The 10,517-nt window shown below is 44.8% G+C and overlaps 1 protein-coding gene across 1 annotated transcript in view; it reads right to left on the bottom strand.

Moving 5' to 3' along the window:
• SLC6A1 (solute carrier family 6 (neurotransmitter transporter), member 1) overlaps positions 1-7,108 on the bottom strand; it is a 16,154-nt gene extending 9,046 nt beyond the window's left edge. The window contains exons 1-8 of the mRNA XM_010141023.1: positions 6,778-7,108; positions 5,947-6,078; positions 4,409-4,509; positions 2,712-2,821; positions 2,469-2,601; positions 1,270-1,404; positions 1,049-1,152; positions 610-734 (exon numbers count right to left, since the gene is read on the bottom strand). Of these exons, the coding sequence (XP_010139325.1) occupies positions 610-734; positions 1,049-1,152; positions 1,270-1,404; positions 2,469-2,601; positions 2,712-2,821; positions 4,409-4,509; positions 5,947-6,078; positions 6,778-7,012 (1,075 nt within the window). The 5' untranslated portion in view covers positions 7,013-7,108. The remainder of the gene's footprint in view (positions 1-609; positions 735-1,048; positions 1,153-1,269; positions 1,405-2,468; positions 2,602-2,711; positions 2,822-4,408; positions 4,510-5,946; positions 6,079-6,777) is intronic.
• Between the last annotated feature and the right edge of the window lie 3,409 nt (positions 7,109-10,517).

The following is a 10,517-nucleotide window of genomic DNA, read 5'->3' as shown; positions in this document are numbered from 1 at the left end:
AACAGACAAGGAACTGCCAAGAACTCCAGAATCCTTCCAGGGAAATCTTACTGCCCTCAGTAAAACAATTTTCATAATCAAGGGTCCCAGAAAGCTGGCTGATAGCTGCAGGGCTGAACATGTGAGAAATGGATCTGCCTCAAAGGGGAAACAGTAAAAGGAATTGGAAAACTTTGCTCAGTTGGAGAATACAGGCTCCAAAGCCATAACGATCATCATTCCTTCCTTCAGTTTGCTTCTAGAAATTTCAGTAGCAAGAGGCTCATAATCTGATGTCACAGCTAAGCGAACTGTGCTGCCACCCATTGTAAATGCGTTCCCCGTAAGCAGCGTCTGTTAGTATCCATTGCACCAGCCCAAGGTGCATCCCTGGCTGACCACCCTCTGCACCAAAGGCTGGAGAGCACTAGGCAGACTGGTGCTGCCTTGAGAGGTTTGAGATGATGCTCTCCCTTTTTTCAGTCAGGAAGGGTGACTGATATGACAGGGAGCTGAGGAACATTGGAAAGGCAGGAGGTTTTGAACGGTTACCTGAAGCAGTTGGATACAACGTACAAACAAAAAATAGCTGATGCCACAGAACAGCTTAGAGAATGATATATTGGATACCTGATGCTGCAACGTCTGCAATAGGCCTCTTAGTGACATTAGCCATGAATCCCACAATGGAGAAGATGACAAAGCCAGCAAACATGCTCGTGCATGAGTTTATGCAGCACACTATGATGGAGTCCCTGAAATAAAGGTAAGGTGCTTTCAGCAGCAGGTAAAACAATGTTCCTGTTCATCAGTACATTACCCTTTTTCCTGAGGAAAGATTGCATGGTTTAGGATTACAGATTGGGGTTCCTTTTCATGCTGGACAAGTCATGCTGTCTCTCCCATTAGTGTAAATGCAGTTATACATCTTAGTCCCAGTTAGAGCTAACATTAAACACTCAGATCCAAGATTAGACTTTATTGCAATGGTATAGTACACACAAAGGCAGGATCCGGCTCCAGCCGAGGCAGGGAAGTGCTGCTGAAACACGGGCAGCCATCTGCTTACCTGTAAACATTATTGTGGAAAGGGTTGTAACTTCCAAGGGCAATCAGGGAACCAAGACCCAAACCATAGGAGAAGAAAATCTGTGTGGCAGCATCCAGCCAAACCTGATTGCAGGAAATAATTTTTTTAAAAATCTGTTTCTGCACTTGAGGAGCAGGTCATAGGTCTGAAAGGTGAACAGTTAGCAGTGAAACTTCTGTTTACAAGGATTGAATATTTACCTCAGAGTCTGAAAGCTTACTGAAGTTGGGAGTTATATAGAATAAAATGCCTTCCTTTGCTCCAGGTAGTGTTACCCCACGGAAGAACAAGATAAGCAGCATAACATAGGGATAAGTAGCAGAGAAATATACCACCTGATGTGAAGAAACAAGACATTGTAAGTGTGGAAGGAAGAACGATCTGTGCTCGTTAACACTTCAGAAAATATTTGTTCCCTAAAAACACTGCAGCAGCAATGGAGGCTGACTCAAAATGGAAGCAGTTCTCAATGGCAGAGCTTGGTGTGGCGAGGGGAACACCTGCTGCAGAATGCCCTCACCCCATGTCCACCCGCCAGGTGGCTGTGGCCAATTTTCCTGGAGGTGGAGTATAGTGGACTGGAATATCTTTGCCCAAGGGGCTTATGCTTTTCTTTGTCTGTATTCAACGAGGGGAGCTCCCAAAGGCACAAGGTTCACAGTACAGCGCTCAGCCCGTAGAACATTTCCTAGTTTATTTCTCATCTCTCAAACAGTTGCTCTCGTACTGTTGGCACTCTCCTCATCTAGGTTATGATAGACAGGGTCCTACTCTCTTGCCTCTTCAAAAGCCCTATCAAAAGACACTACAAAGTCAGACTCCAAAGAAATAAAACCAGTCCTTTTTCTACCACCTTCCTTCCAGGTAGAAGAACGGTTTGGTCCGAGCTCAACCAGACCATGTTCAGTACGCAGCTTGGAGTGGGTCACAACTACAAGCATCTTGTCGAAGCTAACAACTCACTCTTTCAGCGTAAAAAATTCTCGTTCTCCATAGGAGACCTGAGTCTTATAACCTAGGACTTTGGCTGCCATTTTGGGGAGTGAGAAGGCTCTACACCAATGGCAGGTACCGTGGCCCTTTCATTCCTGGAGAAAGGTCTGTCCATAATTTCCTTTCATTCATTAGTCAATCCTATTTTGCACTCAGGAGCCAGTCAGGCTCCCAAAAGCACAGCTCATGAGCATGCCTGTGGCAAGAACCACCTCCCAGTTACAGAGGAGCCAGCTCTTTCAGAAACACGGTGCTCTACCAATTCAAGAACGAATGAACTTAAATGCCCCACAGAGCTATTCCAGCAAAACTGTCCCCCGTGCCTCTTACCTCAAGAATTTTCAGAATATTTGTGTAAAACGGGCATTTTTAACTGGAAGGTATTTACAGTACTTTTTAATCTTACCTTTCCGGTCCAGCCTACCCCCTTCCAGATACAAAAGTACACCAGAATCCAGGCAATTGCTAGAGTAATCGCTAGCGGCCATCGGATTTGCCCTGGTTTTTCCAATCCATCAGTCATTTGGTGCATGTTGCGTCTAGAATAAGCCAACAGAATGGTGCATTTGACAACTCATTCAGAACATAAGTGTATGGGTGATAACAAGCATATGTACAGGAAAGGTATAGAGGAAAATCATCAGCTTACTCCCAGAATTCAACCACGGCACTTGTCATGTTGGTGGTGTTTGCTAAGGTATAATTGGAGAAGCAGCGGTCAGTGTTCCAGGGATTCTCACAGTGCTTCCAAGGAAGAGTCTGTTTGAGAAAGAGAGAGAAAAAGCCTGAACAGTCAAACACTTTTAAATTAAGCATTACCTCAGGTATCCCTTGACTAGAAGTGACAGTTGTGTGCAGAACTAGTATGTTCTGAATTAGCTGTTACATTAAGTTATCTTTTGGGAATTCTGAGAAGCAGAACCACTTTCCACATGATGTCCAAAGAATGAATTTCATTTAGATACAACTTAGACATTCTTCTGATAGCCAGGTTGTGGAAAACCCTCTCAGAAAATGTTGTATCAGGACATTGCATGTTTTAAACACGAGGATAAGAGGCTTCCAGGGAGTTGGAAGTCAACATTCTCCTCATCTGGGCCAGTGCACCATTTCTAGACTATGACCTTTCACGTCAATAACAAATCTGAGGATAACAAAAAAAGAAACGATCGTGTCATTCCCAGACAGTAATTAATGCAAATTTGGTCAAAGGACAATTCTTTAAAGCTGAGCACAAGCAAGCACGAACAAAATTTGTGGAAGAGGCAACAATTGAAAAACAATGCATTAATTACTGAGACTGATGTAAGACTGCTTCCTCAGATGGCCAAACCCCACAAAGCAGACAAGTCCTACTCAGCTGATGAATCACCCTCGAGAGGAAAAAAGAGGCAGCTAAAATTAAAGTTAAAATGAAAGAAAACAAAGCAAAAATAACCATAATGAATGAAGTTCAGAGCTAATCAAACCACAGACCTTCCACTCCATGGGGATTTCTTTAATAAACTCCTCCACCATTAAACCACAATTGCAATGATACTATTTCCCGTTTGTGTGACTGCTACTGAAGAAAAAACCCCTGTTAATTATATGTTAGACTAAATGAGCGGTCTGTAGGCTCAAAGGCAAAGGCATCCTGGGACTCTCGTTAGCCCTGCCAGGGCCAGGAGACCGAAGCTGGATCATGACCTGCAGCTGCCTGGCAGGTGAGCAGAGAAGCCAGCAGACATGTGCGATAAAAGGGCAGGGAATAAGTGAAACTAGGAGGGTACAGATAAAAGAGCTGTGGCTCTGGGGATTAAAATGAGGGCATTTAAACAAATTGGTAAAAAAGAGAAGCCTGTGGCTCCAAAATAGCCTATTATTAGGTTTCTTGCTGGCATCCCTGGAATAGGATATTTCACAGATTTCTATTCTGCATTTCTTGGAGAAAAAAAAAAGAGGGATTTTTACAAAATAGTTCTCCTTTAGTAAGAAAAGGCTTATCTCACTGATTTCAGTGCGTTTTGTGATAACCTCACACCTTTAAGGTGAGACAGATTGGTCAGATGAAACAGCCTCACGTTGCTCCAGGGGAGATTTAGGTTGGACAGAAGGAACAGTTTCTTCCCCGAAAAGATTGTGAAGGCCTGTCCCAGGCTGCCCAGGCAGTGGTGGAGTCCCCGTCCCTGGAGAGGTTTCACAGACATGTTGATACGGTGTGAGTGACAGGGGTCAGTGGTGACCTGGCAGTGCTGGGGGAATGGGGGGGACTTAAAGAGCTCTTCCAACCAAATTGACTCTGATGCTACATCCCTTTGCTTTACATTCAAACAATTCAGCATCCCCTGCCCCTCCCGCACTTACAGTGGTAAAGGAATTATACAGGTAGTATATGGCCCATGAAATAATCACAATGTAGTAAATATTTAGCCAAAAGGAGAGGACTGCGGCGGCTAGTCCCACACCTGGACAGAAAACAAAGAGAAAACAGAGAAGGTAACTTTTACTAATGTTTGCACAAGTGCCAGTTGAAAAGCTGCAGTTCTGAAGGACAAACAACATTTGGGGCAGACACCATTTAGAGAACTGTGTGGAAGCCAAGCTGAAAGTTTAGGAGTACCGTTAGAGAATGGTCACTAAACTGAGTGATAGTTCAGCCGTCCAGGAACGGGATCACAGTGCCCAGTTGCCTGGGCGCTGCAGTAAGCAGCCACAGTTGCTGCAGCGATTTTACAGGCGTTTATTTCCAGGGAAAAGAGCTAAATCAGCTCGTTCTCGGAAACAGCAGTGCTGCAGAAACTCATGCATCTGCCAGAGTATGAGTGACACCACCAGCTACCCAATGAGGACATTGATCAAAGGGTGTGAAGCTTAGTGTACATTATTATGTCCCCTCAGACTAAAGCAATGTCAAGGGTTCCACGATGACAACCCCTTCTCTTCTGCTCCGCACGGAGACTTCAGGGGTATTTTAAAGTATTCAGGCTGGTGACAGTTGTCACAGGACACTAAGCAGGAGCAAGTGCTCAAAATAATCGGTATAATGCAAAGGAGGATCTGTACTTTGCTTGGTGCCACCTACCAACATCGGGAACTGCAGCAAAGTATAAAGCACTCACCCAAGAGAAACATTCTCATCTTGCTGGGTTTCCCCAGTACAAGATTTTCTAGAACAAAATCCACTTGAAACAAACCTTTAGCTCTCCCTGTTCTAACTGTCAGTCCTGTGAGTGTGGAGTATTTTGTAACTCGATGTGTAATTTCTTCCTCTTCTGGCCCAGGAGTCAGCTCAAGGGCTCTTAAGAGTTAAAAGATTTAGGACAAGAGGGAGTAAAGTACAGTCTGTGAGGTCTGGGGGTCTGTGCACAATCTACATTAAAATCTCGAGTTCTAGCAATGATAAACCTCAAGCTAGCTTAAAATCTAAGTGTGGAGTGAGCTTGAGCGAATCAGTATGAGATTGCCCTCTTTGAAGTGTCTGGCCTTTGAATTCCAATAAGAACAACAGGAGCTACAAACCTCTGTGACCTTGACTCGAACCGTTGACCAAACTGCAGTGAGCAGAGATCCACCCCTGCTCAGACATACATCGCTAGCTTTAAAATGCTACTTTGAATAGTCTTTACACAGTTCCCAACAGCAACCACCACAAAAATCAAGGTTTTTGAAGTTCAAAAATGAGTTTTTTGGGATTCTAATGTCTAACTCTTGCTATTTTTTTAACAGGGAATGAATAATGCCCTACTGTGTTTCAAAATTGTTGTTAACACCTCAGAAAGTTAGGGAGTTTGGTACAAAATTATGTAATTAAGTAAAAAAACAGAGGCACAAAGAAACGTTCTTGCCCCGTTCCTTGGTGCCACTTAGGAGCCAATGGAACATAGTCCAACTTCACACCATACCTTTGAACATTGGAGCAAGCTTCCATACTCCAAGGCCTCCTATAGATGTGTACTGACCAAGGGAACACTCCAGGAGAAACAGTGGCACTCCAGCAAAAATTAAAGTAAGGAAATAGGGAATCAGGAATGCACCTAAAAAGAAATAAGGCTGTTACAGTGTGGGAAAACACTGCGATTTTCCACTGTTTACATCCCTACTATAACATGAGGAAAAACCCACATTTTTTTCCTCTTAAGTGTAACTTTTTAAAAAAGTTAGTGGAAAAGACATGAGATACTGGTTTGGAAGCATACAAGAGGTGCAAATAAGGGTGAATTTATCTCTCCTCACCATTTAAATATTTTCTGTTTAAGTAAAACGCTAAAATCCAAAAGATTGTGTATTTTGTTGCCTTCACCTAACAGAGGAGCATGCAGATAGCATGAAGGCTTTAAACAGAGCTGGCTGCTTTCCTGCCAGAGTCAGCCTTTTATGTTAAGCTCAGCATCAGTATCACAAGCCATATGCAATCCTCTCAAGACTCAAACCGACAGAGTGGGCTCTGAAGGGTCGGAGGGCAACGTGCTTTAGTTCTGCTTTAATGGTCTCCTCAGAGCACCTGCCAACTGGAAGATAGAATAAACACCAGAGCAGACCTCAAAGCAGAGCTCTGCACTCCAAAATTGCTCCAACCCTCTTGGAAAAAGAAACCAAACAAGAAGCCAAAACCAAAACAACCCACCTATGACAACAAAGCCGTTAAAACCCAGTTGTATTTTACTGTTAATTTTTGTGATGAATTCTAATATATGAATACATTGGAGGTTGTAAGAATGAAACTGCAATCATACCTCCACCATTCTTGCCACAAAGGTATGGAAATCGCCACACATTCCCTAAGCCAATGGCATAACCTACACAGGACATAAGAAAGTCAAATTTTCCTTTCCAGGTATCTCGGTCTGGAAGATCCGTCTTCTTCTTCTGCACTTTTACTACCAAAGTTTTAGGCTTGTCATTGGTGATGGATGCATCCAGTTCTGTGGAGATCTGTCCGTCTGCCACTTTGGTGCCATTCGTTGCCATGTCTCTGGGTTTGGCTGGAGAGGCTCTGGCGGCAGCCGGGCGGGAGATCTCAGCACCAGTCCACGTCGACAGCAGCTTTGCGGCTCACGGTCACCCAACTGGGGAGGCACAGCTTCAGTAGGGAAACACAGCAAACCTTCTACACCACCAGAGCGACGCCAGGGTGGTTTGTGAGCTAGTTCACAAGCCAGTAGCAGCTTCTGGATCAACCTGGAAAACACAAGACCACAGAATTCAGAATTGCTTCAGCAGTACTTTGGGCTTTGCAAGGCAGGTGTCTCACCGAAGAGCTTGGCTTTTTCCTTAGTGACTCAGTAGGAAGCAGGGCAGAACTAACACAGCCCCCAAAACAATCCCTAAGCCACAGTTACTAATTTTTCCCCCCATAGATCTCTTACGAGTCTACAAAACCAAAACAGCTCTGACTGCAGCTCTATGTTGTACGTCGCACACAGCCCAGATGAGATACACGTACATAGGTACAAAGAGAAACGTTTGACTGAGCTTCAATGAGAAGCACTGTAAAAATCACTCCTCGGTTGCTATTTCCTGCACCTTTTCAAACTATTACTGGTACTATATAAATTTTCAAAATCCAAATAAAGAAAGGGAAAACCAAGGAAAGAAACACGCTTTCTGAAAGACGACCTGGGATATTTCAGTCAGCTCTGAAGCACGTGTGTCTTCTGCAAACTTCCACACTCTGCTTCGATGGTAAAGAACACAGTGAGCCTCTGGTATGTCCACGCGTGACCGATTTACTGCGGAGTTCCTCTTATTAACTGCTTTTACCACACACCGGTCACTCGTCCTCAAACCAGAGATGGCAGCAAATGAAACACTTGCCAGGGTGAAGCTACACCTTACAACACGATGGCCATGAGCTCATGCGAACCTCAACAATAGTTTTATTTGTTCTAAATTTTATTTTAAAAGATTTCAGGAGAGGTACAGTAAGGTTATTAGTCAATCACTTCTGATCATAATTATGTTAAAAGAAACATAAACCCATGCAAAGATGCTGTTATAAACTGTTTTTCTTCAACTTCTCCTTCCAGCTCACTGCATGATTATACAGCTTAAGGCCACATCCAACAATTTAAAAAAAAAAAAAAATCAAGTTTTCTGTTGGAAGCTGTAGCTTTGCTGGGGTGAGGACAGAAACAAGGATCATTCCTGTAACCTTCCTCTGTGCCACACCAAGGTGGGACTCCCAGAGGGAAGCTCCAGCTTGGTACTTTCACATCTCAAGTCCTTCCGTGTCCAGCTATCTCCCTTCATAAATCTGTGGACTTCATTTCCCGTATTTTGACTCAGGCCCATCCAATGTTGTGTGTTAATAAACGCCATTCCTGGCTGCGGGCAGAAGTTTGAGCAGTTCAAGTAATGCATCTCCTGAAGCATGAGGAAGCGTGTTGGCAAAACGCTGAGGCTGGATTGAGATCACAGTGAAGCTTTGCGCTGCCCGCACACTTGCCTGTGCGTGGATGGGGCAGAGCTCCAGGAGAGCGCTACCCAAGGGTTGCCAGCCCCACCTGCTGATGAAGGCACAGAACTGGAAGTGGTTCTCTCCAGCCAACACAGGCTGCATGAAGCTGTGGGTCAGCAGGTTGTTCCAGTGCTTGGACAAACAGGCCCTGGACTAGATTGGCTTTTATTGTTGGGTCTGTGCTTGATCATCAGCTGGAGTTTCCAAGTGCTGGAAGAAGCTGAGTGGAGGATGAGTGCAAAAAGAAACCTAAAACCACGTAAAAGCCCCCAAATAAGCCAGTGCCATGTAGAGAGATACATATGTATGTGTATCTCATTTGACTCGTAATGAGGGAGAAACTCATTCTCACAGCTGCCACTCCAGGAAAGGACCTGTGCTGAACCTCAGGACTCCACCACCAAGCCAGCAGGAAGACAGATTCACCCTCCCATACCCACAGCCAGGCTCTGCAGGCGAGTGCTGGTCACAGAGCCTGCCCTTGCTCCTCCAGCCCTGCCAGACTCCGCTGAACGAAGCGAGTACTTCAGTCCAGAGTAGGAGTTCATGACAAACGGGAGGGTTAGTTAGAAAATCTTCATGAATACAATATGCTCAACTTACTCATCAATGATTGGCAAGAAGGGATAAAGTGAACCTTTGGCAACAATACAAAGCTGGGAGGGGTGGCTGACAGACCAGAAGGTGCCACTCAGTGAGACCCGGACAGGTGGGAGAGTTCGGCAGAGAGGGACCAAATGAAGTTCAACAAGGGCAAGTGTAGGGTCCTGCAACTAGGGAGGAGTAACTCCCTGCTCCAGCATGGGTCAGGGGTTGTTACATAAAATGCTAAAACTCAGCAGAGGCTTGTTCCGAGATGATGGATGTGGGGACTGACCAGTTTGCATCAGTCCTGCCCCATCACTGCTGATGCCATTATTCCATTTGGAGACCACACTGGGTGATTTTCCAGGCAGTAGTGTCAGTGCATGGACATTTGTGCATCTATGGTGATAGAGCAAGTTAGTATCAGACAACAAATCAATGCTTGTATTCCATAGGCTTGAAAGTTGGGGTTTTTCCATGCTATGAAACCTGTTATTTCCAAGCCTAATAAATACTTTCTAGCCTCCAATCCATATTCTTCATACACAGTAGTACTTAAAAAATGATGGCTTATGTACAGCGGTCTAGAAGAACTGGTGGTACAGCAGTAGAGGTCCTCGGTACTCGTTCTAATCTGATTAGGCAATATTCCGCAGCACTGGGATTTAACTTTAAAATTGGTCTGACATGGGATGGGACAGAAAGACACTTATGTAAGCTCTGCACATTTGGCCTGAGCAAAATGAAATACAAATTGTTGCTGTCAGCCATCAGAGCACGTATGACACTCGCTAGGCAATGCTATGCTTTGTGGGAAGATGGAGAGATCTTTAAAATAAGTCGCTCTGCTCCCCCAGTTCCTTCAGGCCAACACTGAGCGTGCTAGGAAGGGCACAGCAGCTTCCCACCACATTCCTTGGTGCACAATAGAGCTTCCTTGACTTCAGTTACTAGGGTTGCTCAGCCAAGAGGAGAAAGTCCTCTAAACCAGGGTCTTGGCTACCATCTGGTTGTCCCGCACCACCAGCACGTTAGAGAAGAATGGCTTGAGAGCGCCAAGCACACATAGCAGCCAAGGTAATAAGCACAACCAGGGAAACTGGAACAAAGAGAGTGCCACTTAATTAATAAAAGCATTTCTCTCTCTCCTGGTCTGCACAAAAGTGGATTTGAAGAGTTTAGAACTGGCTGCATAAAATGAAAGTGAACAGCAATATTACTATCATCTTTCACAAGTGATATCAAAAGGCAGTAAAGAATAGTTCAGAAGCACACACAGCCAGCAGGACACCCCAGCTCCTTTAAGAGATGATCATCTCCCGTTCAAAGTTCATTACTCCCTCCCCTCCAATCCATTGTGCTCCCCTCTCCCGCAGCGCAGCAGCTCCAAGGGCTCCACACAAGGCAAGGCTACGGCAGCTCCTTTTGAGA

Source organism: Buceros rhinoceros, unplaced genomic scaffold (assembly GCF_000710305.1).
Source record: "Buceros rhinoceros silvestris isolate BGI_N320 unplaced genomic scaffold, ASM71030v1 scaffold10288, whole genome shotgun sequence".
NCBI classification, from domain to species: Eukaryota; Metazoa; Chordata; class Aves; order Bucerotiformes; family Bucerotidae; genus Buceros; species Buceros rhinoceros.
This window is presented reverse-complemented; position numbering and strand designations above follow the sequence as displayed.